We start from the raw sequence: 17,653 nt of genomic DNA, 5'->3' as shown, positions 1-17,653 counted from the left end.
AATTTGAGAAAAGTGCTTGGGACCGTCAATTTTTGAATTCAGCGCACAAAAATACCCCTAGGTGCAAATTTTCACGCTTTCTGCCGGAAGTGAACACCTTTTTCACATATTTCTCCCATAATAAGGCTCCCTAATCGGGAGATAAGCGACCGTAGGTCACTTATCTCCACAAATAGGGCAAAAATGTGTTTTGCCAAAATCTTCCTGATCCATGTTGATGACATGAGTGTAGACATACTGTGTAGTGATTTTCGTGATTTTAGGGCAAAATCTGTAGGAGCAGTGTCCAAAAATGTGTTTTTAAAAATCGGCCTGGAGGTGGCGCTATATGGGACAGATTCATGTTGATGGGATGAGTGTAGACATACTGTGTACCGATTTGCGTGATTTTAGGGCGAAAATTGTAGGAGCAGTGTCCAAAAATGTGTTTTGCAAGAATCGGCCTCATGGTGGCGCTAGAAGAGGGCCATGTGAGAAATGAGGGGTGGGGTCTCCGCGCCGGCAAGGCGGACGAATAGGTACCGGCCCCGGCTGTCCCGGTTGCTCCTAGCCGGAGTTACGGCATTTTATGTGAGCTGCAGTGTAGGGGGTCCTCCACTGGGGGCACCACCACTTTTGCATCCGTTCTGGAGCACCAGGAGTCGGTGGTCCCTGGGAATTCCCCGTGAGCAGCCCCGTTGGGGTGGTCATTTGGTCAAGTTTGCGCATTTGGTCATTTTTTACATCTGGGGGTCCCCCAGGGACCTGGGGGTCCCTGGAGCTCCGGGGGTCCTTGGAGGTTGTAGTTTGGCAGCCAAGGAACGCGTGTGCAAAATTTGGCATGGATCGGGGCAACGGTTGCGGAGATATAAGCAGGGAAAAAGTGTGACGTGTGAGGTGTGACAGACAGACTGACGGACTGACGGACTCACAGTTTGTGCAGGTTTTGATAGTAAATGCGACCTACGGTCGCAATAAAAAAAGCAGATCTACATGCTCACAACGTCTCACAGTGAAAGGCATTGTGAGCATGTAGAACTGCTATTTTCACAATATTTATCTGTGGAACCGAGTCACATTAAATGTAATACACAATTCCAAGTGCTTGTCAGGGTGGGGGTCCCGAGTTCATTTTATTTTGGGGGTCACGGCCTAAAAAAGTTTGAGAACCCCTGGGTTAATTTGCAATAATAATCAAAATCTACAAATAGGCTATAGGCCTAGACCTAACTAGTAACTAAAGTTTTCAAACAAATGTAGACCTATTGGAGTAAAAGTAGCCCACAATTTGCCTCGATGTAGTGGAGTAGAAGTAAAAGTAGCCTACTGAAAATTGGTGTTTACACCACTGCAGGTAGCATGTTGTTGTTGATTTGTAGGCCTACAGCCATTTCAATGTCAAACAATTGAATAGGTTGTTAAAATGCAGTTGTGTAGGGAATATGTGGCCATAGTAATTGTGTTTAGGGATTTAGAGAAGCGTAAACATAGATTTCTCAAGCATATGAGATCTCAGGTCATCACTATGCCTCTCTCTCTCTCTCTCTCTCTCTCTCTCTCTCTCTCTCTCTCCCTCTCTCTCCGTCAATGAAAGGGAACGCCCCCTGGCAGTTGTTATGGCAACGGAGAAACGATCCCGGCGCATTCCCCACAGTCTTGCCTTTGGTTCCTCGGAAACCGAACACAATCTAGAAAAACACACCGGAAAAGACACGCTTATGATTTCTGTATAAACAAACCACCAAGTTAAAAAGAATCGCACTTTTCAGGAATTTTGCACAACTTTTACGCCACAAGAAACTTTGAAAAGAAGTTGAAAAGCTGGGAAAAAAGAGAAACATGGCGAATTCCTCTCTTCATTTCTTAGACAAAAATGACCCTCGTCTAAAACTGATAGTGGAAAATAGAATGAGAAACATTTTTGTAACGCAGTTGGAAGAGACCAGGTAGGCCTTTGCTTATTATCCGCAGCCTACACATTGCATCTAGGCTGGCTGTAGCAAATTCAGATATTTTTCTGATGATAAATGTTAACAAGAATTCCAACAATTGTTTTAATCAATCCAATACACAATTTCTTTAAAATTATATATAATTTGATAATACATAATTTTCTGCCATGTACAGACAAGAAGACAATGTCAACCACATACCTGTTATAACAGAGGTAAGACATTACAAGCTTGTAAAAAGTCCAGATGTCTTTTAACAGATATTTTGTTGCTTGTGATGATGCACCAGAGAGCCCCATTTGAAAATATTTTTTTGCCAAGCAAAATACACATTTTGTGCTGCTAAAGTTATTCAAAAAATACATATATTTTCTCATTTCTCTTCCATTTCACTTATAACGCAATGTGTTGTGAGCTCATAGATCTATTCTCAAATGTAGGCTATACAGGGTACTGATTTTGGTGCTATATTTTCCTGGGGACCCCCTGGAACCCTTGCTTGGGGGTTCAGACCCCACATTGAGAACCACTGTTTTACACTGCTGATAAAGTCATTTTATCCATAGACTGCCAGTCAAATCTTGGAGACAGGTGTAAACACCTTGCAAAAGACTCTGGTGGTGAAGAAGCAGAGTGAGTTGGATGAGGTGGATGGGCAACTAGCACGTAAACGACAAGAGTTTAAAGATCACATGCAGGCCCTGGCTCGGAGGAGAGCTGAAATGGAACAACAACATCAGGAGGTTAGTCTGCTAGCCTTCTGCAGAACCGCAGCATAACCATGTTGTGTTAAATGTTGTCTGGAATGGGAACAATACAGCCACTGACCGCAAGTCCTTCCAGAGGATAGTGAGAGCAGCAGAGAAGATAACAGGTGTCCCCTTCCCCCCCATACGACATACACAGACTGATGTGTCAGAAAGGCCATAAACATCATGACTGGCTCCTCCCACCCTTCCCACCATCTCTTAAAACTCCTGCCATCTGGTAGGAGGTTCAAGAACACCTGGGAAAGCACCAGTAGGCTGTCCAACGGTTTCTTTCCCCAAGCAATCAGAACCCTGAATCCTGCCCCCCAAAAGCACTCTTTTGTCTGCTCTTTTTAATGTGTCTGTTTTTAAACGTGACAAGCACATTAGTTGAGAATGTTATTTTGCTCCCTTGTATGCCTAGTGTGTATTATGGAAGTAACAATAAAACTAATTCTGATTCTGAACACTCAGGACAGTGCTGTGTAACACATTACCCAAATACTTTAGATGTACTGTATATTTCAGTTAGTTAGAGTGATGGCTGTTGGGTTAACGTGTGAAAAGTGAAGTAAACCAGACACCCTCTGGGTTTGTGTCTTCATTCTAGACCAAGGATAAAGCTAAGAAATTTGAGAGGTTTGTGGAAGATAATGAAGTGAAGCGCCATCGAGCTGTGAAGAAGTATCAGGTTGCCAAGAAGCAGAATATTCAGAAGCAGAGAGAAATAGAACACCTGACAGAACAGCTGGAGAAACTTCAGGTCAGGTAAGAGATTTGATCATTGCCACCCTATGAAGATTTTTTTTAAATCCTGGTGCTGGAGTATGGTATCTTTTTCTACTGGTATTTAAATATTAAAGACTGCTCGAAAAGTCATGTCTGATGCTCTGACAATGACATTTTATTCAGTGGGATCATCATCACCTGTCGAAGATTCCATTTGTAATCAAACACTGTCACTGTCATTGACTAAATTATGGTGCATCAGAGCAGAGCTGCAATAGGCAGGAGGAGTCTAGTTTTCTAGGCTAGAGCTTCAAGCCATCTTTATTATTTGGATATTACTCATTTGTTCATTTTTCACCTCAGCTTGACCCCATCTTACCTACAGAAAACACGATTTGAAGGAGAAAGTGGCAAAATACAAAATCTATGAGGACTATCTGATGAAAATACTAGATTTTCTCCCTGAGAGTAAGTTCACGGTCAAGTTCTTGTTTACTCCACGAGTGGAATTCAGTGTCAGCCTACCCAGCTTGTTTGGCTTGCTTAACGTAATCACTTAATTATACTCTGGCAGTAAACAGTGCTGTGTTGTATGATGTCATTCACTCACAGATTACCTTGAGTATGGGTCTGATTCTTTGGTTATGCCCATCATTCGGCGCCACGAGACTCTGTCCATCACCCACCAGGACCTGGTGCAGCGTGTGGGGCGGCTGGTGGTGGAGTTGGAACAGGGTCAGCGTCAAATGGAAATCCTGAAGCAGGAACACAACACCAACAAGCTAGTAGGGCATAAGTTGAAGACTCACCTCTAGGGCTGTCACAATTATTACATAATCGTCTAATCGTGATTATTTGACATAATCGCGATTATTTTTCATAATCGTCATAATCGTTTCCATGTTGAAAAACGTTCATATATTTAGAAAAAAGAGTCAAAAATAGTGGAAATAGCCGATCTACAAGCTCACAACGCGTCGCATTCTTAGCTTGTAGATCGGCTATTTCCACTATCAATGTTATTTTTTAAGTATTAAAGTTGTCAAATATGTCAGTAATTTCTCTGTATATTTAGGTTATGTGTCATATCTACCATATGTAACTTCAAAGCCTAAAAGCCAAACAGAAATTTAATTATCAACGACAAAAACACAATTAAATCGTTAATCGGCAATTATTTGAGTGACAATTAATCGTCATGTAAAATGTCATATCGTGACAGCCCTACTCACCTCTTCAGACTCCACCTTAGCCCGTAGCATTTACCATAGCACTTTAGTCTTTCCCTAGCCTCGATAACCATGGCTTATGCAAAGGCTAAAATGTAATTTAGATAGCATGTTATATAGACTGATGCCAGGTCATTGTTGGTCTGGCATAGTATAGATTCGATGTACATATTATTGATTATTGATTTTATTATTGGTCCTTGGTCTGTCTACCTTTTTAGATTACTATTTCATGCATTTGATGTATTACCTTATTACCATGTGCTGTCCTTGCTTATAGTAAATCACTCTGGATCAAGGGCTTCTGCTAAATACCTAAATTGTAATTTGTAATTGGAATAGAATTTATAAAACATCCATACATACCACTGCCATATATTACAAAACATGTCTACCATGGACAGTGTGAATTTGATCTTTTGGTGATCACAAAGTCTTTGTGGCAGATGACCAACAAGGAACTGTCTGAGCTCCAGATTCAGTGGGACATCCTCAGAGAGAAGAACAAACAGAGAGAAATGAATGTGCTGATGGATGAGGGTCAATCCAGAGACCAGGTGTGTATTAAAATGTAACTTGAAAATGGTCTTAATGAATGTGTATATGCGACCTTTGCATGGACATGCTCAATGGTGGAAGAAGTACTCAAATATTGAGCTTGTAGATCTATAGATTTATAACATTATAATTTATATCTGCAAAGTAACTAAAGTTTTCAAATAAACGTAGTGGAGTAAAAGTACAATATTTGGATCAGAGATGAAGTGAAGTAGAAGTAAAAGTATTGGAAATTGGAAACACTCAAGTAAAGTACAAATACTTCAAAAGTGTACTTAAGTACAGTACTTGAGTAAATGTACTATAGTTACTTTACACCACTGGACATGCTCTCACAAATACTGTTATGCTGTTTCAGGTTGAAGAATTTGCAAGGTTGCTTATTGCTTTGAAGAACCTTGGAGAGCAGTGCTACTTAGAAACCTACGAACCTCTTGAAGACATGGACCTGTTGACAATGTTGGACATGATAAAGGTACTGTAGTGTCTCTTGGGATTATTTTGGGCTTTACAAAACTCAAACTGCTATTCTCAACCCTTGGCTATTCTCATCTGCAATTCCAGGAGTACATTCTGGAAATGTCAGACAGAGAGAAGAAAGCAGCAAGACTGATGGCGTCTGGGTCTGCAGTGACATTTGTCACTGATTTAACAGAAAAAAGAGAGTCGGCATCATTGAAGATCATCAACAGTAAAACACAACTTAAAAGTTCAAGTAAAGCCAGTGGGAAGAGTGGAATGTCAAGTTGACAGATACTTTACTCAACTCAGATTTCTTTTTATGGATAATGCAAATAAAATAGAAAATAGTTATTACACATCATTACACATTATGAACGCAGGATATTTAATGTTTTGTGTGCAGATCAACTTCATTTAATTTGAAAATACATACATGTATTTGCTACAAGTATGTCCATTCTTGCTATTCAAGGCTTCGGCCAGACGGAGACAGTTAAATAATTAATGATTTGAAACAGGTAATGCCAAGTTCAGCAGGTAATTGTTATCATGATTCTGTACAAAACAGTCACGTCTTTTGAAATGTTCTAAAAATAAATGGCAGCATTATTGGTACAGTAAATACGCTAATGTCTTAGCTGTTTTTTTTAAGTTGCAAGAATCAAAATTGAAATGTTTATAAAAATGATGTAAAACATCAAATAATGTGCTGTTGTATTGTTTTCAATGTAACATGGGTCAAAGATAATACGTTTACATATGTTTTTATTTAACATTGGCATGTAAGCCTGTATATGAATTTATGATTTTATGTGGACTGTCTGTGGCTGCCTTTGTTCGTCATGTAGTAGGTCTAATGTTTTTTTTTCTTTGTCGATGGACCATAAGTTTGATTGATTGATAACATGCCTACTTTTGAAGGGATTAAAACAAGTTTAAAAAATTGTTCTGCAACATTTCACCCCTTGTTTGATATTTGTACATTTTCAATCATGTCAAATGTGTTAACACAAAACATGAACATTTCAGTGCAATATTTCACCATGTGTATTAGCCTACACTTTCTAGTCATCAATACAAGTGTGAATGAAAAACCATAATCAACAGACCGGAAAGGGATTTGAAATAAAACCATGATTCATATTAAATCATTCATTGGACTAGTGACTACTCAATAAGACAATTATGAGCCAGGAAACGTGTGACCTAAAGGCCAGTCCATACCAATGCAACTCCTTGCAACAGAACCTTTTTAAGGCCAAGCCACATCAATGCAACTCGTTGCAAATGCCATTTGAGAATGGTTGTTGCAAGTAGTTCTGTTGCAAGGAGTTACATGGCAAATCATTGGTGTCCACTGTCCACAATGAAACTCCTTGCAACAAAACCGTTAAGGCCAGTGCGCCAGTCCACACGTAGGCCTACTGTTGCAACTGCCATTTGGGATAATGCATGGTTGTAACTAAGTAGTTACAAACTTGCAAAGAGTTGCATGTTGCAAGGAGTTGCGTCGATGGTGGACCAAAACTGTACTGTCCCTTTAACAAAAGCACGTGGTAGTGTTAAATAACCGGATGTCCAAAATGGGAAAACAAACAAAATGCTTCGACAAGAATCGACATGATCAACTTCTCACTCCAACTTTGACGTACAGTAGCACGCTATAATAACCACATAAGCCTGCTGTCGCTTATCCGATTTCTCTGGTTATTTTCCTAAACAATGCCCTCCGCAATCCGGTACAGAATAACCCAACTAAACGACATTTCGACGCTCCTGTGGTATGTGGTGGGTTTATTGATCGATAGTTACGACGACGTCGCTCACCGACAATAGCCGATTTAAAGCCAGCAAGCATTGTCTTTGTGGTTATTTTCAGCGAGCGACACCGCATATTACGTGTCTCTGATGTGTGTGATGGACTGTCAAGTGTTTTGTTTCTCTGCAGAGATGGAGCCATCTAGTCTTCTTGTGTCATGCAGAGAGGACCTGTCGCTGTCCGTTGAGCAAACCGATGCCAAATACAATGTAGTGTATTAAGGAAATAATACTGGTTGGCAATAATAACCTCTCTTTACATGAACGGCTCGGATGTATTCACAATCTATAAACCTGATGTCTTTGCAGGATTTACGCAGCCAGTTCTTATCTGTGAGAAAAATCCGTGGAGATGGAAATTGCTTCTACAGAGCTTTCTGCTTTGCTCACCTGGAATCCATTCTGCACAATGTCAGAGCTTTGGACTGGTTAGTTTTAAGATTATTATATTATTATTCACTCTACCAACCTAATTTATCATATGAGCCTTGACAGCCCATTCAAATGATCTTGACTTGATGGATTCCATTTCAGGTTCAAGGAGAGACTAATGAAGAGTGGGATAGATGTGTCTTCTGCCGGATTCGATGAGGGCACCTTCAAAGATCATCTGACCACAGTGAATCACCTTTTATTCTTCAAACAAGTAGTCTATAAAATTGATTAAATGTAACCCTGCTGCAGGTCAAAGAGGACCACATTCTTAGTCATGATGACTCAGAAAGTTCTTAATAGCAGAGGACTGGAGATTTGTATTAGAAAATCTATGAACAAAGCCATAAGACATGTCACAAACAGAGGACATAATGGGCTTGGCTGTCATAAAGCAGTGAAGTGATTCATGAGGTTGAAAGGGGTCAGTATGTTTTAAGGGGCACTGGCACAATAGCGTAATCCTTTCATTGGGCCCCAGTCAGACTATGATACAGACAGTAGGCCCTTTTGGAAGCTATAACCACTAATCATACGTTTGCTACAGTACCATAATTCTGGGTCGGGCCTTCAACATACACTGTAGGCCACAAAGGGAGAAAAAAATGCCCAGTTAAAAGCAGGGTGCAGTGGGACACATACTGTAGAGGCACCATTAATGAAGCAATATGGCGAGGTGATAGAAACAAGGTTCAGGGGGCAGATTGAGTATCTGATAGATTTAAGGCTAGTTAAACTAACACTGGTTTAGTAATTAAGCCAATGCATTGTTGGGTGAGTAATGTAAGCTGTTGAGTTCAAGGAATGTAGATTAGTGTTCTGTTATGACTGACAAGGACAACTAATACTAGTCATCCCAAAACACTATTATATTAAATGACCCAATATTCTGGTGCCTTGAGAAAATAATGCAACAAATTACATTCTTAATCTGGAATATTGTGCTGTTAATTTACATGTCAAAATTAAACCAACCAATCTTCACAGGTTATGTCATGAAGTAGTACAATTAAATTAAGAACAGGAATGACAAATGATTGTTACTGTGTTATTGTTAAAGCTCATAGAGGTTGTGGAGCAATGCCAAGCTGATGAACAACAGGCCACCCTGCTCAAGCTCTTCAATGAACCGACAACCTCGGACAGTATGGTTCAGTACCTCAGACTGCTCACTTCTGCCCACCTGCAAAACCATGCAGACTTCTTCTCCAACTTTGTGGAGGCACCCAACCTCATGGACTACTGTAAACAAGTTAGTACACTGTTGCTGCCCTCTAGAGACAGAATTGTGGGGCTCACTAGCATTACACTATCCAGATAAGTCAAAAAATGTTTTGCGCTACATGATCTATGGTCTTCTTTTAGGACGTGGAGGCCATGGCAATGGAGTGTGACCACGTGGACATCCTGGCTCTGTCACAGGCCTTGGGTATCGGCATTCACATTGTTTCAATGGAGGGTGATGCACAGGAACTGGTCCACCACATCATCCCAGAGGGAGCTCAACCCTCTCTGCATCTCCTTTACCAAACATCCCATTATGACATTCTTTACCCAAGAGCTGACCCATTCCATTATGTTAAGTAATGTATGTAAGAAAAACATTTTTCAGAGATGCTTTTGATATTTTGAAATCTCTTTTTTTTTTAACTGTCTTTATTTTAGTGAAATATCTTATGTGATTTTTTTTTAAAACAATTACATAAATTCAATCTGTATTTATTACACATTAACAACATGTAAAAAAAACAACATGTCATTGCTGTGGCTGTTGTTTTTTCTTATGTTTCTTTTTCTGGTTTGACACACTGGTTATAGCAGTTTCCACACGCATGTGGGGTAGGTTTAGCTTTCCCATCTGCGTTGGGTACTTGGTCTTTATCTCATGCTTGAAAACCGGCTGGGAGAGCAAATGCTTCATGTGCTTCTTCATCCCCTTTTTCTGCTGTTCTCTGTCATGCTCCTCTTCCTCTCCACCACCTGAAAACAGACAAGAGATATACAGTATGACATTCAATTCACCCTTCGCCAAGCCCCACCCACTCCACTCTGAGCAAGGTCTTGCAAGCTGTGCTTCTCAACCATTGCCTTGGATTTCCCCATATAAATAATCGATCAATTTAGGAGCAAGAGCTTCAAAATCTCTTCTAGTCAACAAGGTCTGCAGTAGGCTATACTGCAGGCCTTGTTGACTAGAAGAGAGTTTGACATTATTTCAACAGAATAAAATACAGGGAAACGTTAGAGAAACAGTATCTAACTCAATCAACTTGCTAGTGTCATTATCACCAGACAGGAATTTATGTACCGCAGGGTCTATTTAATAATAAATAGACAAACAAATTAATTGATATACTTGAACATGCAGAATCCAAAACAGATAACAGCCAGGCAGTGCTGTGTTCTACCTGTAACGCACGTATATGGCGTCTGCTGTCGGGAAAAAAATATGAATAGTGTCAAATAGTGTCTGCTCGACACGTCCATGAAATGCACGCTCGGTGTGGGAGGGTGAACGTGTGGGAGGGCAAATCTTAGAGTCAGCACTGCAGCCAGGTTAGAAGTTGTGCTGTGATTCTGAATTTCTGTTGTGTGTACAATGCAATCCTGGTTTTGCACCACACTGTTTTATCAAGTTCACTGTCAACACAGCCATCTACCCGGGGATTTTAGAACACTTTGTTCTTTCATAGGTTGACAAGCTTTATGGAGATGATTTTCTTTAGCCAGAAGCACTTGGCACCTGCCCACAGAGCCAACACTATTAGTATAGTAACTGGTGTACTGACCATGGTATTACTGGGCTTAACTGACTAGCCAACTGGCCTGAACCGAACCCCACAGAGAATCTGCGTTGTGTTGTCAAGAGGAAGATTAGAGACACCAGATTCAACCACACAGATGAGCTTAATCGATGAGCTTAAGGCCTCTATCAAAGCAAACCTGGGCTTCCATAACACCTCAGCAGTATCACAGGCTGACCACCTTCATGCCATGTTCAAAAGTATTCCAGACCAAGTACTGAGTGCATAAATATTAACATAACCTTTCAGAAGTTTGACATTTCTGAATTATAAATCCTTCTTTTGAAGTAATATTCTAACATTTAGATTTTCATGACCTGTAAGCCATAAAAATCTATATTAAAACAAAAAAGGTTTTGCATGCACAATGAATCTAGCATAATTGAAAGTTTAAAAAAAAATTTTTTTTGACCCAAAGCAAGCTATGTTTGCCAAACCATTGTGCAATTAAGTCTAAATCAAGGTGGATCAGGCTTAAGGGGTTAAATTAACAAAGAAATCACGCAATTTGTGTATACATACATGAGTCTTACTGGTACTGTATAGTTAGTTGGACTTACCAAGCAAGATGTCATCATCCAGATCCACTTCTAGGGCCTCCGCTGCTTGTTTGAACCAGGAGTTGTGCTGCTTCTCTTTGCTGTTGTGATACTCAATCTTCTCTATCTTCCTGGCCAGGTTTACACGCTCCTACGCATTAAAATATACACACATAAAAAAAAAAAAGATCTCACCGGAAAAGGAATGGATATAGGGTCACTATCAAGCTGTTGATGTGCAATTCAGTTAAGTGTTAGTGGTTATCATTGTGTATAACAACACTATGATATTTGTATACAGTTTCCATGATACATTTCACAGGCAAGCACCAGCTTGGCACATCTATTAATTCCGTCTATGAATGATATTAATTTCATCCGATTCATATTTTCTGAAGATAATAATAGTGAGGAAGGACAATAAAACCTGGAAGTAATGGTTGTAGTTTTTACCTTCAGATTAACTTTCAAAACAACTTCTGTGGCGAAGCAAGACACAGCCTGCTCGGTTTTGTGGCACCTAATGTAACATTAGCAGTACAAATACAATTCCAAAAGGTGTGAAACTATCACTATCGTGATAGTGTCCCTTTAATGTTGCCTCACATTGTGATTGGCCGAGATTCTGCTCTCAGGTGCCAATAGCTCAGAAAACAGCACCTTACCTTTTCCTGTAGCCTAACCTCATTCCCAGCTTTTTCTGAACTCACAAGGAGGAAAGCCTGGTAAAGAACTATGGCAGAAAGTGTCTATAGGGCGGACTTCCATTGCAGGCACTTACTCCAGTCTTTTTCTACAAATCACACAATTTCATGCCCAGGGAATGTAAACGGAACTGCACACAGCATCAACGTAACTGGGCGGTACTTCCTGCGCTTTCGCTTAAACACTTCCAGTAGCAGTAATTGCCCAGCGTACCTGCAGCAAGCAAGCTTGAACTTTTTTATAACTTTTATTGTTCACCGTTCTATCATAAATATTAACAATGAATCCATGATATAATAAAATAATACACTCAATGTTGTGGTATATACTGTGAGATATTGGCATTCATGTTTTATTGGTTCATTAATCTCACCTTGATGGCTGTCATACATTTGGCCTCTATGGGGAACATAGGAAGATCCTCATCCTTCCCAAGAGCCCGGTAAATCTTCTTGAAGTTCATCATGTCATCTGGGCCTATTAGGAGTAAACTGAGACCTTCCTTGGCAGCTCGTGCTGTCCGTCCACTACGGTGCACATATGTCTCTGATGTCCTGGGAACCTGGAATGAAAAGAAAGAGGTTCTTAAAAACACTAATTTAATTGTACATTAGTTGCCACCTAATAATGTGGCAATTAGAACACTATCTTTATTCCAGTGTATGTAATAATAAGAACTATACAAACATATTGACTATTCAACATATGTTTGCATTTACATCTGGAATGTTGAGTATACTGGTTTAGGTTTGATACATTGGATTATTTAGACAAATCTTTCTTTAGAATAAAAATGATTGCAATGAATCTCACGCTGTGAGATACCGTTCATCTTTGTAATTAGAAGTGCCAATTAAAATAATAATAACTGTTGATACCTATGTTGTATGATTCCATATCTTTTGTATATAGATTTGGGCCTTGTAAGATTTATGTTGTACCCGCAAACAATAAATGTTACAGCTTTATTATACAAATAACCTAATATAGAGTACTTCAATATCTTTAAGTTAACTATAAAAAACAGAAAACAGACCAATTTCCTTTCCACCCAGGGACTACAGATGAAAATAAGCTTTTAGATCAATCTGGTAAAATGTGTTTATTGTTTGCTGTTCCTGTCAAATACAGTGTGAAAAGATATACCTGATAGTGAATTACATGCTGAACATTGGGGATATCCAGTCCTCTGGCAGCCACATCAGTGGTTAGCAGGACACAACTGCAAATGTAATTATACAATTGAATAAAATTGTCAATATGGTCATCAGGAGTTGGACAATGGTGAAACATTTACAATAATTCAGATGAAAACTGTTTTCCATGTCAGGAAAGTAAAACTATGAAAGCAGTGAAAAGGTGTATTTTGGGCATGTGATATATAGGTGAAACCCATAAAAAAATAGCCGTTTTACGGTTTGAGCTTGTAGGTCATAAAGGGTACATAATGAATAAATTAGACAGATTACAAATTAGGCCGATTCCAAGGGCAAAACTATTTCTGACTGCAAATGCATTTATTTATTTTATTATGGGGACTCACCTCTCCCTCTCAGAAAACCTCTCCAGGTTCTTGAGGCGCTGTTTCTGGTGCATATTGGCATGAAGCGGTAGTGGGGTACGGTCCAAGATAACCAGCAGAGAGTTAAGCCTTTTGATGCAGTCAATGCTGTTGGCAAACACCATGGTACGCCCTGGGTACTGGAGCAAGAAATAATACAGGATGAAATCTTTCTCGTCTTTATCGCAGTGGATCTTCGTCTCGATCAGAGTTTCCACCGTGGCCTCCTTCCTGGTCAGGTCAATGACTTTTGGCTTGGCGCTGATGCCCACTTTCTCCACAAGAATCTCCAGCTGGCTCCTCTTATCTAGTTCCCTTTTCTTCTGCAAGAGGCGAGTGGGAAGGCTGCGGGCCATGGTCAGGGTGGCAGAGAACACGAACATCTGTCTCTTGGGATTGAAGTGAGTGGTGTTCAGCATCTCCAGCAGATTCTCCAGCTCTGCGAAGTGGCCCCTTTCTATCATGCGGTCGGCTTCATCAATGACAAGGCATCTGTAGAACAGAATGAGATTCAAACCAATATTACTGTTTTTAATTAACCATTTTAACCTGGTGTCCCCATTTTGGGCATTGTTTTTTTTAAACAAAGAATAGATCAACTACAAGCTCGAAAACATGCTGCAATGAGTTTGCAGATCAGCTAGTTAGGCAATTTGTCATACTTTCATCCTTCGTCATAGTTCATAGGCTGTGTGTGGATCTAGAGATGTTTGTGAGGTTTGTGACCTACTGGAGCTGTCTGAGGTTCTGAAGATGTGGGGTCTTCTCCTTGATCAACTCCCATAGGCGTCCAGGTGTGGCGATAATGATCTCGGGCTGGCGCTTGAGCATCCTTGTCTGTTTCTGTGCTGCCATTCCGCCCACAATTAAAGCTGTTTTTATACCTGCAATACCGGTAAATGAAAAGAAAAAAAGTGGTTTGAAGCATAGAATGAGGGAAACAAACGGCACCTATCATAAAGATCTGCTTGGTGACGTCAGACTTACCAGTAAATTTTGCCACAGCATCAATATGGTGTTTGACCTGAACAGCCAGCTCCCTGGTTGGGGTGAGAACCAGTCCGAGAAGAGGTCGACCTTGACTTCCACTTGTTTCTTTTTCCCCTTCGAATTCTATATTCTCAATGACTTTAACACATCCAAATTTGTTATCATCTTCTTCCATCTGATCTTCATCATTATCTGCGTCATCCTCGTCTTCTGCAATGCCTTCATCCTCTTCCTCCTCAGTGTCCACATTAGACCCTTCTTCCTGTTCTGTTGCAGACTCAGCATTTATTTCTACACTGGAAACACTTGCCTCATCATTATCCTTCGTGGACTCATCCATATCTGGAATGTAGAGACTCTTCACCTGTGTGATCGCTTTATTTTGCTCATCAACATCATCCTTTTCTTCAGTGCCTTTCTTCCATTCCAGGATGGTGTGGATCATGGGAATACCAAAAGATAGTGTCTTACCGCTTCCTGTAAATAACACATTTGCTTCATTAAACGGGGATACAGGATGTGTTATGGAATGGATCAAAAACTAGAATGATAGCTTGGACAATGCTGTGAGATCTTGATCTATTTTAGTCAATGAAATCTTACCCGTCTCTGCTGCTCCCACGATGTCCATGCGATCTCTGATGGCTGGAGGTAATGCTAGAGCTTGAATGGGGGTGGGAGATCCGAAACCAAGGCTGCTCAGAGCTTTAAGCACAGGGGCTGGAACAAACAGACCCTTCCATGCACTCACATCAGTATTTTGGTCAGAGCCTGAAAGGGCAGCATTCGACCAGTTTCTGGCCTTCTTTTTGGGGATAATTGAAACTTTGTCCTGTGAGGGCTGTTCCGTTACCTGATCAACATCAAGATCTGTTGGAGATTCCTGTTCTGTCTCTGCCTCAGGGGCTATTGCCTCTTCTGCCTGCCTCTTTTTCTGCATTTTCTTCTTCGTTTCTGTCTTTGATTGTGATTGGGTATCTATTTCAGAACTGGCAGGCACTTCCGATTTCTCCTCTTTAGAAGCCCCATCCTCCACTGTGTCATTCTCTGCATCTAGCTGCTTCTTTTTCTGCCTTTTTTTCTTTTCTGTCTTTGATTGTGATTGGGCATCTATTTCAGAACTGGCAGGCTCTTCCAATGTCTTCTCTTTAGAAACCCCATCCTTCACTGTGTCATTCTCTGAATCTGCCTTCCTCTTTTTATTCCTTTTCCTCTTCCTCTTCTTCTTCTTTTCCATCTTTGATTGTGCTTGAGCATCTATTTCAGAGCTGGCAGGCTCTTCCAATGTCTTCTCTTTTGAAGCCCCATCCTCCACTGTGTCATCATCTGCATCCGTCTTAGGACACGGAGGATGTTCCTTCTGCTCCTCACCACTCACTGAACTCTCCGCAGGAATGTTGACAGGTTTGGTTGACTCCTCTCCAGAGACTTTCTTTATTTTCTTCTTTTTCTTTACTTGCTTCTTGGCTGTTTCAGTCAAGTCGTCTTCTCCTTCGCACTCCTGGGCAACTTCCCCTCCATCGTCATCTATCTCACTAGATTTTCTTTTCTTGGCTTTCTTCTCCTTTTTGCTCAGTTCTGATGCTTTAACGCCAACCTTAGCAGAGTCCGTCAGACTGTAGTCGGTCAACTCCTCAAAACACACTAGTCCCTCCAGGCCCTCCTCAGCGAAGATACTGGGGTCGAGTTCAACGGCTTTCCATTTACCTCTCACATGAATCGCCCGTTTGTCTGACTTAAAGAATGGCTTCTTTTTCTTCTGAGACTTTTTCGTCTTCATTTTTCCTATGAAACAGCAAGCACAAATCAGGTTAGTGTTGAGTTACTAAGTGCATATTACAGTTGATGATAAAAACGTCAAGGATGTCCACAATTACAACACCAGACCAGAGGCAGCGCCACAGATCAATTTCAACCCAGAGTCAACTCAAACAAAGGGTCAAACTCGTTCTCCTGCTATACCACCAAAATGTGGAACACCTTACCGAAGGCCTTAAAGGAGTGCCAATACATAACATCTTTTAAAAATCGCCCTGAAAAACCACTTTACAGGCAGCAGCCACTCGTAACGGGTACAAATAAACCTAGCCTAGCCTTACCCTCCCCCTTCTATTGTACATATCTTTATTTTTTCTTTATTACATCTTTGGCAGATGTACAAAAAACATAAAACAAGTAATTCTTACAAGTGTCTGCATTTTCAAATTGTAACAATAATAGAAGACAGTATTGCACTGTTTTTTTTATTTATTTTTCTGACGATATCTACTGCATAGTACTGTGTCATTCAATGTTATGACTGAGATACATAAAGGTTTCCTGTGTAAATAGGCCGAAAAGCTTACTAGGATCTCCTTTTAGTTGACCGTGTACCAATGAACTGTACTGTACCTTTTCCTATGCAAACTAAAGTCTTCTATCAATCAGTGTATTAGTTGTGAGATAAGGCAAGGCAGGACCAACACGCACCACATTAACACACACACACACACACACACACACACACACACACACACACACACACAAATCCATGACCACGACACCTAACAACGACACCAAGTGTGCTAATTCTGATAAATGTCATTGTACAATACTTAGGTTATTTTTAGTATTACTATCGTATTACTTTATTATTTATTTGGAACCGGAGATACGAAGATAATGTATTGTATAGTAAGTATCTTGGAAAGTCAGCGTGAAAATCTTGAACACACATTGGCTATCTGACCCTCTGACTCAGCTGGCGGCTTGAATCGGAGCTGTGTTCCTTTTCGGACGTAACGTTGGATCATTAAATAATAATTTAAAGAAAGGAATTAACTTTAGACCCACCTGGAACTGTTGTCAGTTGTTTTCTTGGAAATATCACCACGTTAGATTACACTCTCACGCTTGACACGAGGGCGCAGCCATTAGTTATGATCACATGGTACAAAAGGGGAGTGGATTATACGATAGTTCCGCCAGAACGTTTGACTTCAAAATAAAGGTTTTTGTTTTCTTTCTTTCTTTTATCAAAATAATGCTCTTGAAATAATGTAATAGTGAAGCATAGTCATAGATTGAAGCATGAAGCATAGTCATTGATGTAAGTTTGTTGTTATACATAATATAGTCTACTCTAACTCTACATTATATTACATTAT

The 17,653-nt window shown here is 40.3% G+C and overlaps 4 protein-coding genes across 6 annotated transcripts in view; 3 read left to right on the top strand and 1 right to left on the bottom strand.

Annotated features, from left to right (window-relative positions):
* The window catches only part of LOC308305564 (transmembrane protein 179-like), a gene marked incomplete at its 3' end in the record, with an annotated part of 467,552 nt that overhangs the window by 349,897 nt on the left and 100,002 nt on the right, over nucleotides 1-17,653 (top strand). The gene's annotated exons all lie outside the window — the stretch shown is intronic.
* ccdc197 (coiled-coil domain containing 197) lies at nucleotides 1,819-5,680 on the top strand (the record flags this gene model as incomplete). Its single annotated transcript, XM_080750908.1, has 8 exons — nucleotides 1,819-1,925; nucleotides 2,107-2,146; nucleotides 2,498-2,674; nucleotides 3,291-3,448; nucleotides 3,795-3,877; nucleotides 4,022-4,194; nucleotides 5,085-5,195; nucleotides 5,555-5,680. 8 exons carry the CDS (start codon nucleotides 1,819-1,821, stop codon nucleotides 5,678-5,680), a joined length of 975 nt encoding a protein of 324 aa, XP_080607034.1.
* LOC308305222 (ubiquitin thioesterase OTUB2-like) lies at nucleotides 7,245-9,667 on the top strand. 3 transcript variants are annotated; one of them, XM_080749961.1, is made up of 6 exons: nucleotides 7,245-7,439; nucleotides 7,607-7,686; nucleotides 7,786-7,904; nucleotides 8,011-8,095; nucleotides 8,969-9,160; nucleotides 9,274-9,667. In XM_080749961.1, exons 2-6 carry the CDS (start codon nucleotides 7,609-7,611, stop codon nucleotides 9,493-9,495), a joined length of 696 nt encoding a protein of 231 aa, XP_080606087.1. In that variant the 5' UTR covers nucleotides 7,245-7,439; nucleotides 7,607-7,608; the 3' UTR covers nucleotides 9,496-9,667. The 3 variants fall into 3 exon arrangements, with proteins under 3 accessions (XP_080606087.1, XP_080606088.1, XP_080606086.1); XM_080749962.1 differs by having other exon boundaries at nucleotides 7,245-7,446; XM_080749960.1 differs by lacking the exon at nucleotides 7,245-7,439 and having other exon boundaries at nucleotides 7,479-7,686.
* On the bottom strand, nucleotides 9,542-17,556 carry ddx24 (DEAD (Asp-Glu-Ala-Asp) box helicase 24). Its single transcript, XM_080749954.1, has 9 exons — nucleotides 17,340-17,556; nucleotides 15,111-16,292; nucleotides 14,505-14,984; nucleotides 14,248-14,401; nucleotides 13,500-14,009; nucleotides 13,103-13,178; nucleotides 12,330-12,518; nucleotides 11,273-11,402; nucleotides 9,542-9,888 (listed from the first exon to the last, which is right to left on the bottom strand). Exons 2-9 carry the CDS (start codon nucleotides 16,285-16,287, stop codon nucleotides 9,665-9,667), a joined length of 2,940 nt encoding a protein of 979 aa, XP_080606080.1. The 5' UTR covers nucleotides 16,288-16,292; nucleotides 17,340-17,556; the 3' UTR covers nucleotides 9,542-9,664.

This window comes from Nannobrachium achirus, assembly GCF_963921795.1.
Source record: "Nannobrachium achirus genome assembly, chromosome: 20".
In the NCBI taxonomy this organism is placed as follows: domain Eukaryota; kingdom Metazoa; phylum Chordata; class Actinopteri; order Myctophiformes; family Myctophidae; genus Nannobrachium; species Nannobrachium achirus.
Note: the sequence above shows the minus strand (reverse complement) of the source record. Positions and strands in the feature narration are given on the sequence as shown.